General features: G+C 45.6%; 1 protein-coding gene across 1 annotated transcript in view; it reads right to left on the reverse strand.

Annotated features, from left to right (window-relative positions):
* LOC311122186 (AT-rich interactive domain-containing protein 4B-like) overlaps positions 1-20,472 on the reverse strand; it is a gene marked incomplete at its 3' end in the record, with an annotated part of 157,428 nt that overhangs the window by 78,650 nt on the left and 58,306 nt on the right. The window contains exon 9 of the mRNA XM_084196581.1: positions 13,241-13,320. Within this exon, the coding sequence (XP_084052707.1) occupies positions 13,241-13,320 (80 nt within the window). The remainder of the gene's footprint in view (positions 1-13,240; positions 13,321-20,472) is intronic.

Consider the following 20,472-nt stretch of genomic DNA (forward strand, 5'->3'; position numbering starts at 1 on the left):
TCAGTATCCACACAACCCCCATCAGTATCCACACAACCCCCATCAGTATCCACACAACCCCCATCAGTATCCACACAACCCCCATCAGTATCCACACAACCCCCATCAGTATCCACACAACCCCCATCAGTATCCACACAACCCCCATCAGTATCCACACACAACCCCCATCAGTATCCACACACAACACCCATCAGTATCCACACAACACCCATCAGTATCCACACAACCCCCATCAGTATCCACATACAACCCCCATCAGTATCCACACAACCCCCATCAGTATCCACACAACCCCCATCAGTATCCACACACAACACCCATCAGTATCCACACACAACACCCATCAGTATCCACACAACCCCCATCAGTATCCACACAACCCCCATCAGTATCCACACAACCCCCATCAGTATCCACACAACCCCCATCAGTATCCACACAACCCCCATCAGTATCCACACAACCCCCATCAGTATCCACACACAACTCCCATCAGTATCCACACACAACACCCATCAGTATCCACACAACCCCCATCAGTATCCACACAACACCCATCAGTATCCACACAACACCCATCAGTATCCACACACAACCCCCATCAGTATCCACACACAACACCCATCAGTATCCACACACAACACCCATCAGTATCCACACACACACAACCCCCATCAGTATCCACACACAACCCCCATCAGTATCCACACACAACACCCATCAGTATCCACACACAACACCCATCAGTATCCACACACAACACCCATCAGTATCCACACAACCCCCATCAGTATCCACACAACCCCCATCAGTATCCACATACAACCCCCATCAGTATCCACACACAACCCCCATCAGTATCCACACACAACCCCCATCAGTATCCACACACAACCCCCATCAGTATCCACACACAACACCCATCAGTATCCACACACAACACCCATCAGTATCCACACACAACCCCCATCAGTATCCACACAACCCCCATCAGTATCCACACAACCCCCATCAGTATCCACACACAACCCCCATCAGTATCCACACACAACACCCATCAGTATCCACACACAACCCCCATCAGTATCCACACACAACACCCATCAGTATCCACACACAACACCCATCAGTATCCACACACAACACCCATCAGTATCCACACAACCCCCATCAGTATCCACACACAACACCCATCAGTATCCACACACAACACCCATCAGTATCCACACACAACACCCATCAGTATCCACACACAACCCCCATCAGTATCCACACACAACACCCATCAGTATCCACACAACCCCTATCAGTATCCACACAACCCCCATCAGTATCCACACACAACCCCCATCAGTATCCACACACAACACCCATCAGTATCCACACAACCCCCATCAGTATCCACACACAACCCCCATCAATATCCACACACAACACCCATCAGTATCCACACACAACACCCATCAGTATCCACACACAACACCCATCAGTATCCACACAACCCCCATCAGTATCCACACAACCCCCATCAGTATCCACATACAACCCCCATCAGTATCCACACACAACCCCCATCAGTATCCACACACAACCCCCATCAGTATCCACACACAACCCCCATCAGTATCCACACACAACCCCCATCAGTATCCACACACAACACCCATCAGTATCCACACACACAACACCCATCAGTATCCACACACACACAACCCCCATCAGTATCCACACACACAACACCCATCAGTATCCACACACAACCCCCATCAGTATCCACACACAACCCCCATCAGTATCCACACACAACCCCCATCAGTATCCACACACAACCCCCATCAGTATCCACACACAACACCCATCAGTATCCACACACAACACCCATCAGTATCCACACACACAACACCCATCAGTATCCACACACACACAACACCCATCAGTATCCACACACAACACCCATCAGTATCCACACACACAACACCCATCAGTATCCACACACAACACCCATCAGTATCCACACACAACACCCATCAGTATCCACACACAACACCCATCAGTATCCACACACAACACCCATCAGTATCCACACACACAACACCCATCAGTATCCACACACACACAACCCCCATCAGTATCCACACACAACCCCCATCAGTATCCACACACAACCCCCATCAGTATCCACACACAACCCCCATCAGTATCCACACACAACCCCCATCAGTATCCACACACAACCCCCATCAGTATCCACACACAACACCCATCAGTATCCACACACACAACACCCATCAGTATCCACACACACACAACACCCATCAGTATCCACACACAACACCCATCAGTATCCACACACACAACACCCATCAGTATCCACACACAACACCCATCAGTATCCACACACAACACCCATCAGTATCCACACACAACACCCATCAGTATCCACACACACACAACACCCATCAGTATCCACACACACACAACACCCATCAGTATCCACACACAACACCCATCAGTATCCACACACACAACACCCATCAGTATCCACACACAACACCCATCAGTATCCACACACAACACCCATCAGTATCCACACACAACACCCATCAGTATCCACACACAACACCCATCAGTATCCACACACAACACCCATCAGTATCCACACACAACACCCATCAGTATCCACACACAACACCCATCAGTATCCACACACAACACCCATCAGTATCCACACACAAACTAAAAGTGTCACATTTAACCGTTTGCCCAGAGAACTCTGACTCTGAACAGCTAGAGGGGGTTTGTTTAGGGGGGATGGAAATACCATTTAGAGGGGGTTTTGTTAGGGGGGTATGGAAAAACCATTTAGAGGGGGTTTTGTTAGTTGGGATGGAAATACAATTTAGAGGGGGTTTGGTTAGGGGAGATGGAAAGACCATTTAGAGGGGGTTTGATTAGGGGGGATGGAAATACAATTCAGAGGGGGTTTGTTAGGGGGGATGGAAATACCATTTAGAGGGGGTTTGGTTAGGGGGGATGGAAATACCATTTAGAGGGGGTTTGGTTAGGGGGGATGGAAATACCATTTAGAGGGGGTTTGGTTAGGGGGGATGGAAATACCATTTAGAGGGGGTTTGGTTAGGGGGGATGAAAATACAATTCAGAGTTTTTTTTTTAGCGGGGATGGAAATACCATTTAGTCTTATAGACATGTTTAATATGCATTAATCTGTTACTGGTATATTCTACTAGCATTTATCTGTTACTGGTATGTTCTACTAGTATTGATCTGGTTCTGGTATGTTCTACTAGTATTGATCTGGTACTGTTCTACTAGTATTGATCTGGTTCTGGTATGTTCTACTAGTTTTGATCTGGTACTGGTATATTCTACTAGTATTGATCTGGTTCTGGTATGTTCTACTAGTTTTGATCTGGTTCTGGTATATTCTACTAGTTTTGATCTGGTTCTGGTATATTCTACTAGTATTGATCTGGAACCGGTATATTCTACTAGTACTGATATGGTACTGGTATGTTCTACTAGTACTGATATGGTACTGGTATGTTCTACTAGTACTGATATGGTACTGGTATGTTCTACTAGTATTGATCTGGTACTGTTCTACTAGTATTGATCTGGTTCTGGTATGTTCTACTAGTATTGATCTGGTTCTGATATGTTCTACTAGCATTGATCTGGTACTGGTATATTCTACTAGTATTGATCTATTACTGGTATGTTCTACTAGTATTGATCTGTTACTGGTATGTTCTACTAGCATTGATCTGGTTCTGGTATATTCTACTAGCATTGATCTGGTACTGGTATATTCTACTAGTATTGATCTATTACTGGTATGTTCTACTAGTATTGATCTGTTACTGGTATGTTCTACTAGCATTGATCTGGTTCTGGTATATTCTACTAGCATTGATCTGGTACTGGTATATTCTACTAGTATTGATCTGTTACTGGTATGTTCTACTAGTATTGATCTGTTACTGGTATGTTCTACTAGTATTGATCTGTTACTGGTATATTCTACTAGTATTGATCTGGTTCTGGTATGTTCTACTAGTATTGATCTGGTTCTGGTATGTTCTACTAGCATTGATCTGGTACTGGTATGTTCTACTAGCATTGATCTGGTACTGGTATGTTCTACTAGTATTGATCTGGTTCTGGTATGTTCTACTAGTATTGATCTGGTTCTGGTATGTTCTACTAGTATTGATCTGGTTCTGGTATGTTCTACTAGCATTGATCTGTTACTGGTATGTTCTACTAGCATTGATCTGGTACTGGTATATTCTACTAGTATTGATCTGGTTCTGGTATGTTCTACTAGCATTGATCTGTTACTGGTATGTTCTACTAGCATTGATCTGGTACTGGTATGTTCTACTAGTATTGATCTGGTACTGGTATATTCTACTAGTATTGATCTGGTTCTGGTAAGTTCTACTAGTATTGATCTGGTTCTGGTATGTTCTACTAGTATTGATCTGGTACTGGTATATTCTACTAGTATTGATCTGGTACTGGTATGTTCTACTAGTATTGATCTGGTACTGGTATGTTCTACTAGTATTGATCTGGTTCTGGTATGTTCTACTAGTATTGATCTGGTTCTGGTATGTTCTACTAGTATTGATCTGGTTCTGGTATGTTCTACTAGTATTGATCTGGTTCTACTAGTATTGATCTGGTTCTGGTATGTTCTACTAGTATTGATCTGGTTCTGGTATGTTCTACTAGTATTGATCTGGTTCTGGTATGTTCTACTAGTATTGATCTGGTTCTGGTATGTTCTACTAGTATTGATCTGGTTCTGGTATGTTCTACTAGTATTGATCTGGTACTGGTATGTTCTACTAGTATTGATCTGGTACTGGTATGTTCTACTAGTATTGATCTGGTTCTGGTATGTTCTACTAGTATTGATCTGGTTCTGGTATGTTCTACTAGTATTGATCTGGTTCTGGTATGTTCTACTAGTATTGATCTGGTTCTGGTATGTTCTACTAGTATTGATCTGGTTCTGGTATGTTCTACTAGTATTGATCTGGTACTGGTATGTTCTACTAGTATTGATCTGGTACTGGTATGTTCTACTAGTATTGATCTGGTTCTGGTATGTTCTACTAGTATTGATCTGGTTCTGGTATGTTCTACTAGTATTGATCTGGTTCTGGTATGTTCTACTAGTATTGATCTGGTTCTGGTATGTTCTACTAGTATTGATCTGGTTCTGGTATTTTCTACTAGTATTGATCTGGTTCTGGTATGTTCTACTAGTATTGATCTGGTTCTGGTATGTTCTACTAGTATTGATCTGGTTCTGGTATGTTCTACTAGTATTGATCTGGTTCTGGTATGTTCTACTAGTATTGATCTGGTACTGGTATGTTCTACTAGTATTGATCTGGTTCTGGTATGTTCTACTAGTATTGATCTGGTTCTGGTATGTTCTACTAGTATTGATCTGGTACTGGTATGTTCTACTAGTATTGATCTGGTTCTGGTATGTTCTACTAGTATTGATCTGGTTCTGGTATGTTCTACTAGTATTGATCTGGTTCTGGTATGTTCTACTAGTATTGATCTGGTTCTGGTATGTTCTACTAGTATTGATCTGGTTCTGGTATGTTCTACTAGTATTGATCTGGTTCTGGTATGTTCTACTAGTATTGATCTGGTACTGGTATGTTCTACTAGTATTGATCTGGTTCTGGTATGTTCTACTAGTATTGATCTGGTTCTGGTATGTTCTACTAGTATTGATCTGGTTCTGGTATGTTCTACTAGTATTGATCTGGTACTGTTCTACTAGTATTGATCTGGTTCTGGTATGTTCTACTAGTATTGATCTGGTACTGGTATGTTCTACTAGTATTGATCTGGTTCTGGTATGTTCTACTAGTATTGATCTGGTTCTGGTATGTTCTACTAGTATTGATCTAGCGTGTATGTGTGTGTGAGCAGGAGAAGCCTGGAGGTACACCTCTGCTATCCTGTTAATTAAAAACACTGAAGAGGTGGGAGAAAAGGACTCTGCCTGGCACCCTATTCCCTATGTAGTGCACTACTTTTGACCAAGACCATATAGGGTTCTGTTCTAAAGTAGTGCACTATAGAGGGAATAGGCTGCCATTTCAGACACACTCAGCCAGCGACTCCTCTCTCTCTGTTCTTAACCTGACACTGCAGCACCAGTGACTCCTCTCTCTCTGTTCTTAACCAGACACTGCAGCACCAGTGACTCCTCTCTCTCTCTCTCTCTGTTCTTAACCAGACGCTGCAGCACCAGTGACTCCTCTCTCTCTGTTCTTAACCTGACACTGCAGCACCAGTGACTCCTCTCTCTCTCTCTCTCTGTTCTTAACCAGACACTGCAGCACCAGTGACTCCTCTCTCTCTGTTCTTAACCAGACACTGCAGCACCAGTGACTCCTCTCTCTCTCTCTCTCTGTTCTTAACCTGACACTGCAGCACCAGTGACTCCTCTCTCTCTCTGTTCTTAACCTGACAATGCAGCACCAGTGACTCCTCTCTCTCTCTCTCTCTGTTCTTAACCAGACACTGCAGCACCAGTGACTCCTCTCTCTCTGTTCTTAACCAGACACTGCAGCACCAGTGACTCCTCTCTCTCTCTCTCTCTGTTCTTAACCTGACACTGCAGCACCAGTGACTCCTCTCTCTCTCTCTCTCTCTGTTCTTAACCAGACACTGCAGCACCAGTGACTCCTCTCTCTCTCTGTTCTTAACCTGACACTGCAGCACCAGTGACTCCTCTCTCTCTCTCTGTTCTTAACCTGACACTGCAGCACCAGTGACTCCTCTCTCTCTCTCTCTCTGTTCTTAACCAGACACTGCAGCACCAGTGACTCCTCTCTCTCTCTCTGTTCTTAACCTGACACTGCAGCACCAGTGACTCCTCTCTCTCTCGCTCTCTGTTCTTAACCAGACACTGCAGCACCAGTGACTCCTCTCTCTCTCTCTCTCTGTTCTTAACCAGACACTGCAGCACCAGTGACTCCTCTCTCTCTCTCTGTTCTTAACCTGACACTGCAGCACCAGTGACTCCTCTCTCTCTCGCTCTCTGTTCTTAACCAGACACTGCAGCACCAGTGACTCCTCTCTCTCTGTTCTTAACCTGACACTGCAGCACCAGTGACTCCTCTCTCTCTGTTCTTAACCTGACACTGCAGCACCAGTGACTCCTCTCTCTCTCTCTCTGTTCTTAACCAGACACTGCAGCACCAGTGACTCCTCTCTCTCTGTTCTTAACCAGACACTGCAGCACCAGTGACTCCTCTCTCTCTCTCTCTCTGTTCTTAACCTGACACTGCAGCACCAGTGACTCCTCTCTCTCTCTGTTCTTAACCTGACACTGCAGCACCAGTGACTCCTCTCTCTCTCTCTCTCTGTTCTTAACCAGACACTGCAGCACCAGTGACTCCTCTCTCTCTCTCTCTCTCTCTGTTCTTAACCTGACACTGCAGCACCAGTGACTCCTCTCTCTCTCTCTCTCTGTTCTTAACCAGACACTGCAGCACCAGTGACTCCTCTCTCTCTCTCTGTTCTTAACCTGACACTGCAGCACCAGTGACTCCTCTCTCTCTCGCTCTCTGTTCTTAACCAGACACTGCAGCACCAGTGACTCCTCTCTCTCTCTGTTCTTAACCTGACACTGCAGCACCAGTGACTACTCTCTCTCTCTCTCTCTGTTCTTAACCAGACACTGCAGCACCAGTGACTCCTCTCTCTCTCTCTCTCTGTTCTTAACCAGACACTGCAGCACCAGTGACTCCTCTCTCTCTCTGTTCTTAACCTGACACTGCAGCACCAGTGACTCCTCTCTCTCTCTCTCTCTGTTCTTAACCAGACACTGCAGCACCAGTGACTCCTCTCTCTCTCTCTCTCTGTTCTTAACCAGACACTGCAGCACCAGTGACTCCTCTCTCTCTCTCTGTTCTTAACCTGACACTGCAGCACCAGTGACTCCTCTCTCTCTCGCTCTCTGTTCTTAACCAGACACTGCAGCACCAGTGACTCCTCTCTCTCTGTTCTTAACCAGACACTGCAGCACCAGTGACTCCTCTCTCTCTCTGTTCTTAACCTGACACTGCAGCACCAGTGACTCCTCTCTCTCTCTGTTCTCAACCTGACACAGCAGCACCAGTGACTCCTCTCTCTCTCTCTCTCTGTTCTTAACCAGACACTGCAGCACCAGTGACTCCTTCAGGACATAAGTGGACATGACAACCAGTAATAGGACATCAGCTGAAACAGATTGCTCTGTCAACTCCACTGATACAGATGGCGTAGTTAATTGATAACTTTTTCGTTTTCTGCGCTTCGGAAAAGTATTATAATAGCACAAACAATATTGATGTCAATTCAAGTGAACTACCCCCCCCACTTCTCAAACACAACCAATACAACTCTAAACAGGGGCTGTGTAGCCACTCATAGTTGTTCATACAAAAAGGTATTATCTTGTGTGTAGACAGTCATCAACAGACAGCTGGTATCTGGTGTAATATAGGTGCTCAGCAAATGGAATCTGGCAACCCAAATCTGTCCAATCTGTTTCTATTACACAGAGGAATCTGGCAACCCAAATCTGTCCAATCTGTTTCTATTACACAGAGGAATCTGGCAACCCAAATCTGTCCAATCTGTTTCTATTACACAGAGGACTCTGGCAACCCAAATCTGTCCAATCTGTTTCTATTACACAGAGGAATCTGGCAACCCAAATCTGTCCAATCTGTTTCTATTACACAGAGGAATCTTGCAACCCAAATCTGTCCAATCTGTTTCTATTACACAGAGGAATCTGGCAACCCAAATCTGTCCAATCTGTTTCTATTACACAGAGGATTCTGGCAACCCAAATCTGTCCAATCTGTTTCTATTACACAGAGGAATCTGGCAACCCAAATCTGTCCAATCTGTTTCTATTACACAGAGGATTCTGGCAACCCAAATCTGTCCAATCTGTTTCTATTACACAGAGGAATCTGGCAACCCAAATCTGTCCCATCTGTTTCTATTACACAGAGGAACCTGGTAACCCAAATCTGTCCCTGTTTCCTTTTTTCACAGAGGAACCTGGTAAGCCAAATGTGTCCCAGCAGCAGCTGATAAGGAACTACAGACAGTGACCTCTGACCTCTGTGGCCTCCCCTGATCTGGACTCTGGCTGCTACAATTACAGCAGCTTCCACTTCCTCTCAGAATAATAATCTCGTCTCTCATCTTATCCTGCCTCTCATCAGCTCTACCGGTCTCACCTCCCAGCCAGCTGCCTGCTAGCTACACAGACCACACTTGATAGAGGTCCTCTTAACACCCCCGTCATGTGACAGAGCACAGCCGATAAAGGTCCAAGGCCACATTGTTCAGTTGTGTTGTTAGGAGATTAGGATTGCAACAGAGCCATATATTTACCCAAAAATATCTAAATTATACGGCTTTGGATTGGAAATATGCACTAGAGTTGGGAGACGGAGTCCTGGGACGTGTTCAGTGGGCATGAAATGGAAAAAAACATTTTGAAATAGAAAATTGCCGGTTGCATTTATATTTCGTATAACAGAACTAAACCCATGACCAGAAATAGTCCGCAGTGGGCAGGAATGAGGTTGACCTGTGTTGTGGTTGTTAGACACATTGAGTGTATCTCTTCCCACACACAGGGTCAGCCTAAACATTATCCTGCTGTTTCATCCCTCCCCCCCACCGAGGAGGCTGTCCTTACCGTATGCTTCCCAGTCGAAAACGGTTTGCACATACAGTGGGGAGAACAAGTATTTGATACACTGCCGATTTTGCAGGTTTTCCTACTTACAAAGCATGTAGAGGTCTGTAATTGTTATCATAGGTACACTTCAACTGTGAGAGACGGAATCTAAAACAAAAATCCAGAAAATCACATTGTATGATTTTAAAGTTATTATTTTGCATTTTATTGGATTTTTGTTTTAGATTCCGTCTCTCACAGTTGAAGAGTACATATGATACTAATTACAGACCTCTACACGCTTAGTAAGTAGGAAAACCTGCAAAATCGGCAGTGTATCAAATACTTGTTCTCCCCACTGTATATTATGACGAGATCTTGTGTAGTTTTTTTGTTTGTTTTGTTCCTCGTCTAGATAAATATGTAATTGTTGTGTTATTTGTTCACTTATGTTCCCTTTATCTAATATTAGGTTTTGGTTGAAGATCTGATAACATTCAGTATAACAAATATGCAAAAGTAGAGAGAATTAGAAAGGGGGCAAATACTTTTTCATAGCACTGTAGATGACTTTTCTCCAGAAGGGATTTCACCATAGCAGTGGGGAAAGTGCCCGTAAACAGGGAGTGATTAACAATAGCTTGCACTTCTTCAGATATCCAATTAAAAACTGTTTTGAAGAAGGTGGTGGGGACAGGATCGAGAAGGCAGGTAGAAGGCTTAAGTTGTGATATCACTTTCCTGAGCATGTCTGTGTCAACCAGGGACAGTAATCCATAGGGCCTTTGAGTGGTAGGCTAGGGGCACATATCAAACTTCTCATCGGGTCTTGCTGGACTGATACCCAGCCTAATATTGGTTATCTTATCTCTGAAATATGCCGCACTTTTATAGTGCACTACTTTTACATTTACGTCATTTAGCAGATCCATAGTGAGTGCATACATTATTTTATTTTTTCATACTGGCCCCCCGTGGGAATCGAACCCACAACCCTGGCGTTGCAAACGCCATGCTCTACCAACTGAGCAACATCCCTGCCGGCCATTCCCTCCCCTACCCTGGACAACGCTGGGCCAATTGTGCGCCGCCCCATGGATCTCCCGGTCACGGCCGGCTACGACAGAGCCTGGATTCGAACCAGGATCTCTAGTGGCACAGCTAGCACTGCAATGCCTTAGACCACTGCGCCACTGGGGATATCGTATGTATGTATGTATGTATGTATGTATGTATGTATGTATGTATGTATGTATGTATGTATGTATGTATGTATGTATGTATGTGTATATATATATATATATATATATATATATATATATATATATATATATATATATATATATATATATATATATATAGTTATATATAGTGAGGGAAAAAAGTATTTGATCCCCTGCTGATTTTGTACGTTTGCCCACTGACAAAGACATGATCAGTCTATAATTTAATGGTAGGTTTATTTGAACAGTGAGAGACAGAATAACAACAAAAAAATCCTGAAAAACGCATGTCAAAAATGTTATAAATTGATTTGCATTTTAATGAGGGAAATAAGTATTTGACCCCCTCTCAATCAGAAAGATTTCTGGCTCCCAGGTGTCTTTTATACAGGTAACGAGCTGAGATTAGGAGCACACTCTTAAACGGAGTGCTCCTAATCTCAGCTTGTTACCTGTATAAAAGACACCTGTCCACAGAAGCAATCAATCAATCAGATTCCAAACTCTCCACCATGGCCAAGAGCAAAGAGCTCTCCAAGGATGTCAGGGACAAGATTGTAGACCTACACAAGGCTGGAATGGGCTACAAGACCATCGCCAAGCAGCTTGGTGAAAAGGTGACAACAGTTGGTGCGATTATTCGCAAATGGAAGAAACACAAAATAACTGTCAATCTCCCTCGGCCTGGGGCTCCATGCAAGATCTCACCTCGTGGCGTTGCAATGATCATGAGAACGGTGAGGAATCAGCCCAGAACTACACGGGAGGATCTTGTCAATGATCTCAAGGCAGCTGGGACCATAGTCACCAAGGAAAAAATTGGTAACACACTACGCCGTGAAGGACTGAAATCCTGCAGCACCCGCAAGGTCCCCCTGCTCAAGAAAACACATATACAGGGCCGTCTGAAGTTTGCCAATTAACATCTGAATGATTCAGAGGAGAACTGGGTGAAAGTGTTGTGGTCAGATGAGACCAAAATCGAGCTCTTTGGCATCAACTCAACTCGCCGTGTTTGGAGGAGGAGGAATGCTGCCTATGACCCCAAGAACACCATCCCCACTGTCAAACATGGAGGTGGAAACATTATGCTTTGTGGGTGTTTTTCTGCTAAGGGGACAGGACAACTTCACTGCATCAAAGGGACGATGGACGGGGCCATGTACCATCAAGTCTTGGGTGAGAACCTCCTTCCCTCAGCCAGGGCATTGAAAATGGGTCATGGATGGGTATTCAAGCATGACAATGACCCAAAACACACGGCCAAGGCAACAAAGGAGTGGCTCAAGAAGAAGCACATTAAGGTCCTGGAGTGGCCTAGCCAGTCTCCAGACCTTAATCCCATAGAAAATCTGTGGAGGGAGCTGAAGGTTCGAGTTGCCAAACGTCAGCCTCGAAACCTTAATGACTTGGAGAAGATCTGCAAAGAGGAGTGGAACAAAATCCCTCCTGAGATGTGTGCAAACCTGGTTGCCAACTACAAGAAACGTCTGACCTCTGTGATTGCCAACAAGGGTTTTACCACCAAGTACTAAGTCATGTTTTGCAGAGGGGTCAAATACTTATTTCCCTCATTATAATGCAAATCAATTTATAAAATTTTTGACATGCGTTTTTCTGGATTTTTTTGTTGTTGTTATTCTGTCTCTCACTGTTCAAATAAACCTACCATTAAAATTATAGACTGATCATGTCTTTGTCAGTGGGCAAACGTACAAAATCTATATATATATATATTTGCGAGGGAAAAAAACATATGGGGGATTGGAAGTGATGCAGACAATTACCATTGATGGAAGTTACAATCTATCTGCAATATTAAAGCTGATCTACCCCCTAAAAAAAAAAAAAAAGTTGTCAGTGATTGGATCAATCAGAGTATCAAAGCCAATGATTAATTTTCAAACCGTCGCTTTACCCACGTGTTCTGGCTCTGGCCCAAACCATCGGTTTCTGGACCAATCAGACGGCCCTGAATGTGTTCTCATTCGGTGAAGGGCCGGAGAGGGGAGTCTCATTGGGGAGAATAACTCATATCCGTGGGCGTGGCCTAACGTTTGGTCAGAGCAGAGAAGTCTGGGTAGCCAGGTCATAGGATGTATGCGAACACAGACATGCTAAGTGAGGTCTGTTCAGAGCACCCTCTCTCTGCCTGCGTGGGCTGTTTAAGTGGGCTGCTTCCAACAACTCTACAAGTTCATGTTGCACATCATCACAATGCAAATTACACTGTCTCATAATGCAGCACTTCAGATTACTCACAATTTGCCGTCCTTGAAGGAACGGACGAAGATGGTGTCTTTCTTCAGGGTGGCCTCTTCATGGCAGTCTGGGGTGATGACCTGGAGAGGGAGAGGGGGAGAGAGAGGGGGAGAGGGGGAGAGAGGGGGAGAGAGAGAGAGAGAGAGAGAGAGAGAGAGAGATGAATGGATGGAGAGAGTGAGTCTGTAGCACTGAGCAAAGTGAACATGGTTGACAGAACCCTCCAATATGACGTTTCAAAACGAAGACAGTTTGCCAAGATGAAGACACCCGTGAGTAAACAGACTGGCTGGTCCCCCTCCACACACTCCCAACCCCCCTACACACACAGGAGCAGTGCAGTGGGAGTCCTAGCAAGATGTGCTACTGGCAACACAGTCTAGACCAGAAGATGACTTAAGATACTCTTTGAAGAGGTAGGGTTTCAGATGTTTTCATACCTCTGCCCATCTCTGTTGATCTGCATCTTCCTCCCTCCATCCCTCTCTCCTCCTCCCTCCATCCCTCTATCTATCCTCCTCCCTCCATCTCTCCTCCTCCCTCCATCTCTCCTCCTCCCTCTCCTCCTCCCTCCATCCCTCTCTCCTCCCTCCATCTCTCCTCCATCCCTCTCCTCCTCCCTCCATCCCTCTCTCCTCCTCCCTCCATCCCTCTATCTATCCTCCTCCCTCTATCTATCCTCCTCCCTCCATCCCTCTCTCCTCCTCTCTCCATCCCTCTCTCCTCCCTCCATCTCTCCTTCTCCCTCCATCCCTCTCCTCCTCCCTCCATCCCTCTCCTCCTCCATCTCTCCTCCTCCTCCCTCCATCCCTCTCTCCTCCCTCCATCTACCCTCCCCCCTCTCTCTCCTCCCTCTCTCCTCCCTCTCTCTCCTCCCCCCTCTCTCTCCTCCTCCCTCTCTCTCTCTCCTTTTCTCTATTTCTCTAACCCATAGATATAGATAGAGGACCTATCTTTGCATCTGTGCCATTGCAGCGTCTGTGACAGCCTCAATGGTGCTGCCCATGCTATCTCCATTTCGAAGTAGTCCATTTTCTTTCTCATGAGTGGCTGATCCCTCCTGATGACTCGGTTGCACATGACTCCAACAGGAGTCGAAACTGGTAGAAACCTTCAAATGGTGCTGCCCATGCTATTATAGCATTAAGGCCACTATCATTCTCTGTGCTCAAACCATCTCCCTCCCTCCCTCTAAGGCCTTTATTGGCATGGGAAACGTATGTTAACATTGCCAAACCATCTCCCTCCCTCCCTCTAAGGCCTTTATTGTCAAGGGAAACGTATGTTAACACTGCCAAAGCAAGTAGAATAGATAATAAACAAAAGTGAAATAAACAATAAATATTAACAGTAAACATTACACTCAGAGGTCCCAAAAGAATAAAGACATTTCAAATGTCATATTATGTCTATATACAGTGTTGTAACAATGTGCAAATAGTTAAAGTACAAATGGGAAAATAAATAAACATAAATATGGGTTGTATTTACAATGGTGTTTGTTCTTCACTGGTTGCCCTTTTCTTGTGGCAACAGGTCACACATCTTGCTGCTGTGATGGCACACTGTGGTTTTTCACCCAATAGATAAGGGAGTTTATCAAAATTGGGTTTGTTTTCAAATTCTTTGTGGATCGCTGTAATCTGAGGGAAATATGTGTCTCTAATATGGTCATACATTTGGCAGGAGGTTAGGAAGTGCTGCTCAGTTTCTACCTCATTTTGTGGGCAGTGTGCACATAGCCTGTCTTCTCTTGAGAGCCAGGTCTGCCTACGGCGGCCTTTCTCAATAGCAAGGCTATGCTCACTGAGTCTGTACATAGTCAAAGCTTTCCTTAAGTTTGGGTCAGTCACAGTGGTCAGGTATTCTGCCACTGTGTACTCTCTGTTTAGGGCCAAATAGCATTCTAGTTTGCTCTGTTTTTTTGTTAATTCTTTCCAATGTGTCAAGTAATTATCTTTTTGTTTTACATTTTCTCATGATTTGGTTGGGTCTAACTGTGTTGCTCTCTCTCAACAGTCTTCAGGAAGGTTTTTTTCAGCTTTTCGTGCACACAAAACAATTCTGCGAGGCAAGCCGAAGTCGGTAGCCGAAGTCTACGCCCCTTCGTCGGTGATTGGTCAACAGTAGGGATTCTTTAATTAAGGGTTTGTCGTCATTCAATGAGAGACAACTCGTTTTCATGCACATTCTTTCACCTAACTATTGTACTACGAGGCAGCCCTGTAGCCAATCACCTAACTATTGTACTACGAGGCAGCCCTGTAGCAAATCACCTAACTATTGTACTATGAGGCAGCCCTGTAGCCAATCACCTAACGATTGTACTACGAGGCAGCCCCGTAGCCAATCACCTAACTATTGCACTACGAGGCAGCCCTGTAGCCAATCACTTAACGATTGTACTACGAGGCAGCCCTGTAGCCAATCACCTAACGATTGTACTACGAGGCAGCCCCGTAGCCAATCACCTAACTATTGTACTACGAGGCAGCCCTGTAGCCAATCACCTAACGATTGTACTACGAGGCAGCCCCCGTAGCCAATCACCTAACTATTGTACTACGAGGCAGCCCCGTAGCCAATCACCTAACTATTGTACTACGAGGCAGCCCTGTAGCCAATCACCTAACTATTGTACTACGAGGCAGCCCTGTAGCCAATCACCTAACTATTGAACTACGAGGCAGCCCTGTAGCCAATCACCTAATGATTGTACTACGAGGCAGCCCCGTAGCCAATCACCTAACTATTGTACTACGAGGCAGCCCCGTAGCCAATCACCTAACTATTGTACTACGAGGCAGCCCTGTAGCCAATCACCTAATGATTGTACTACGAGGCAGCCCCGTAGCCAATCACCTAACTATTGTACTACGAGGCAGCCATGTAGCCAATCACCTAACGATTGTACTACGAGGCAGCCCCGTAGCCAATCACCTAACTATTGTACTACGAGGCAGCCCCGTAGCCAATCACCTAACTATTGTACTACGAGGCAGCCCTGTAGCCAATCACCTAACTATTGTACTACGAGGCAGCCCTGTAGCCAATCACCTAACGATTGTACTACGAGGCAGCCCCGTAGCCAATCACCTAACTATTGCACTACGAGGCAGCCCTGTAGCCAATCACTTAACGATTGTACTACGAGGCAGCCCTGTAGCCAATCACCTAACGATTGTACTACGAGGCAGCCCCGTAGCCAATCACCTAACTATTGTACTACGAGGCAGCCCCGTAGCCAATCACCTAACTATTGTACTACGAGGCAGCCCCGTAGCCAATCACCTAACTATTGTACTACGAGGCAGACCTGTAGCCAATCACCTAACGATTGTACTACGAGGCAGCCCCGTAGCCAATCACCTAACGATTGTACTACGAGGCAGCCCCGTAGCCAATCACCTAACGATTGTACTATGAGGCAGCCCCGTAGCCAATCACCTAACTATTGTACTACGAGGCAGCCCTGTAGCCAATCACCTAACTATTGTACTACGAGGCAGCCCTGTAGCCAATCACCTAACGATTGTACTACGAGGCAGCCCCGTAGTCAATCACCTAACTATTGTACTACGAGGCAGCCCCGTAGCCAATCACCTAACTATTGTACTATGAGGCAGCCCTGTAGCCAATCACCTAACTATTGTACTACGAGGCAGCCCTGTAGCCAATCACCTAACTATTGAACTACGAGGCAGCCCTGTAGCCAATCACTTAACGATTGTACTACGAGGCAGCCCTGTAGCCAATCACCTAACGATTGTACTACGAGGCAGCCCCGTAGCCAATCACCTAACTATTGTACTACGAGGCAGCCCCGTAGCCAATCACCTAACTATTGTACTACGAGGCAGCCCCGTAGCCAATCACCTAACTATTGTACTACGAGGCAGACCTGTAGCCAATCACCTAACGATTGTACTACGAGGCAGCCCCGTAGCCAATCACCTAACGATTGTACTACGAGGCAGCCCCGTAGCCAATCACCTAACTATTGTACTATGAGGCAGCCCCGTAGCCAATCACCTAACTATTGTACTACGAGGCAGCCCTGTAGCCAATCACCTAACTATTGTACTACGAGGCAGCCCTGTAGCCAATCACCTAACTATTGAACTACGAGGCAGCCCTGTAGCCAATCACCTAATGATTGTACTACGAGTCAGCCCCGTAGCCAATCACCTAACGATTGTACTACGAGGCAGCACCGTAGCCAATCACCTAACTATTGTACTACGAGGCAGCCCTGTAGCCAATCACCTAACTATTGTACTACGAGGCAGCCCTGTAGCCAATCACCTAACTATTGTACTACGAGGCAGCCCCGTAGCCAATCACCTAACTATTGTACTACGAGGCAGCCCTGTAGCCAATCAACTAACTATTGTACTACGAGGCAGCCCTGTAGCCAATCACCTAACTATTGAACTACGAGGCAGCCCTGTAGCCAATCACCTAACGATTGTACTACGAGTCAGCCCCGTAGCCAATCACCTAACGATTGTACTACGAGGCAGCCCCGTAGCCAATCACCTAACTATTGTACTACGAGGCAGCCCTGTAGCCAATCACCTAACGATTGTACTACGAGGCAGCACTGTAGCCAATCACCTAACTATTGCACTACGAGGCAGCCCTGTAGCCAATCACTTAACGAATCGCAAAAGTCTTGGTTTCTTGCAAATAAATATCAGAAGTCTACTTCCTAAGTTTGAGTTATTCACTGCGTTAGCACACTCCGCCAACCCTGATGTTCTAGCAGTGTCTGAATCCTGGCTCAGGAAGGCCACCAAAAATTCTGAAATTTCCATCCCCAACTATAACATTTTCCGTCTAGACAGAACTGCCAAAGGGGGTGGAGTTGCAATCTACTGTAGAGATAGCCTGCAGAGCTCTATCATACTATCCAGGTCTGTGCCCAAACAGTTTGAGCTTCTACTTCTAAAAATCCACCTTTCCAGAAATAAGTCTCTCACTGTTGCCGCTTGCTACAGACCCCCCTCAGCCCCCAGCTGTGCCCTGGACACCATATGTGAATTGATTGCCCCCCATTTATCCTCAGAGTTCGTACTGCTTGGTGACCTAAATTGGGATATGCTTAATCCCCCAGCCATCCTACAATCCAAACTAGATGCCCTCAACCTCACGCAAATTATCAACGAACCTACCAGGTACAACCCTAAATCCGTAAACATGGGTACTCTCATAGATATCATCCTGACTAACATACCCTCTAAATACACCTCAGCTGTCTTCAACCAGGATCTCAGCGATCACTGCCTTATTGCCTGCGTCCGTAACGGGTCCGCGGTCAAACGACCACCCCTCATCACTGTCAAACGCTCCCTAAAACACTTTAGCGAGCAGGCCTTCCTAATTGACCTGGCCCAGGTATCCTGGATGGATATAGATCTCATTCCGTCAGTAGAGGATGCCTGGTTGTTCCTTAAAAGTAATTTCCTCTCAATCTTAAATAAACATGCCCCATTCAAAAAATACAGAACTAAGAACAGATATAGCCCCTGGTTCTCCTCAGACTTGACTGCCCTTGACCAGCACAAAAACATCCTGTGGCGTACTGCATTAGCATCAAATAGCCCCCGCGATATGCAACTTTTCAGGGAAGTTAGGAACCAATATACACAAGCAGTCAGGAAAGCAAAGGCTAACTTTTTCAAACAGAAATTTGCATCCTGTAGCACTAACTCCAAAAAGTTTTGGGACACTTTTAAGTCCATGGAGAATAAGAGCACTTCCTCCCAGCTGCCCACTGCACTGAGGCTAGGAAACACTATCACCACCGATAAATCTACAATAATCGATAATTTCAACAAGCATTTTGCTACAGCTGGCCATGCTTTCCATCTGGCTACCACTACCCCGGCCACCAACTCTGCACCCTCTGCTGCAACTTGCCCATGCCCCCCCCGCTTCTCCTTCACACAAATTCAGACAGCTGATGTTTTGAAAGCGCTGCAAAATCTGGACCCCTACAAATCAGCTGGGCTAGACAATCTGGACCCTTTCTTTCTAAAACTAGCCGCCGAAATTGTCGCAACCCCTATTACTAGTCTGTTCAACCTCTCTTTCATAACGTCTGAGATCCCCAGAGATTGGAAAGCTGCCGCGGTCATCCCCCTCTTCAAAAGGGGGTGACACTCTAGATCCAAACTGCTACAGACCTATATCCATCCTGCCCTGCCTTTCGAAAGTATTTGAAAGCCAAGTTAACAAACAGATCACCGACCATTTCGAATCCCACCGTACCTTCTCCGCTATGCAATCCGGTTTCCGAGCTGGTCATGGGTGCACTTCAGCCACGCTCAAGGTCCTAAACGATATTATAACCGCGATTGATAATAGACAGTACTGTGCAGCCGTCTTCATCGACCTGGCCAAGGCTTTCGACTCTGTCAACCACCGCATTCTTATTGGCAGACTAAATAGCCTTGGTTTCTCAAATGACTGCCTCGCCTGGTTCACCAACTACTTCTCAGATAGAGTTCAGTGTGTCAAATCGGAGGGCCTGTTGTCTGGACCTATGGCAGTCTCTATGGGGGTGCCACAGGGTTCAATTCTTGGGCCGACACTTTTCTCCGTGTATATCAATGATGTCGCTCTTGCTGCTGGTGACTCTCAGATCCACCTCTACGCAGACGACACCATTTTGTATACATCTGGCCCTTCATTGGACACTGTGTTAACAAACCTCCAAACGAGCTTCAATGCCATACAACACTCCTTCAGTAGCCTCCAACTGCTCTTAAACACTAGTAAAACTAAATGAATGCTTTTCAATCGAACGCTGCTGGCACCCGCCCACCCGACTAGAATCACCACTCTCGACGGGTCTGACCTAGAGTATGTGGACAACTACAAATACCTAGGTGTCTGGTTAGACTGTAAACTCAACTTCCAGACTCACATAAAGAATCTCCAATCCAAAGTTAAATCTAGAATCGGCTTCCTATTTCGCAACAAAGCCTCCTTCACTCATGCTGCCAAACATGCCCTCGTAAAACTGACTATCCTACCGATCCTTGACTTCGGCGATGTCATTTACAAAATAGCCTCCAACACTCTACTCAGCAAATTGGATGTAGTCTATCACAGTGCCATCTGTTTTGTCTCCAAAGCCCCATACACTACCCACCACTGTGACCTGTACGCTCTTGTTGGCTGGTCCTCACTACATGTTCGTCGTCAAACCCACTGGCTCCAGGCCA

This window comes from Coregonus lavaretus (assembly GCF_964263955.1).
Source record: "Coregonus lavaretus genome assembly, contig: HAP1_SCAFFOLD_879, whole genome shotgun sequence".
Taxonomy (NCBI): domain Eukaryota; kingdom Metazoa; phylum Chordata; class Actinopteri; order Salmoniformes; family Salmonidae; genus Coregonus; species Coregonus lavaretus.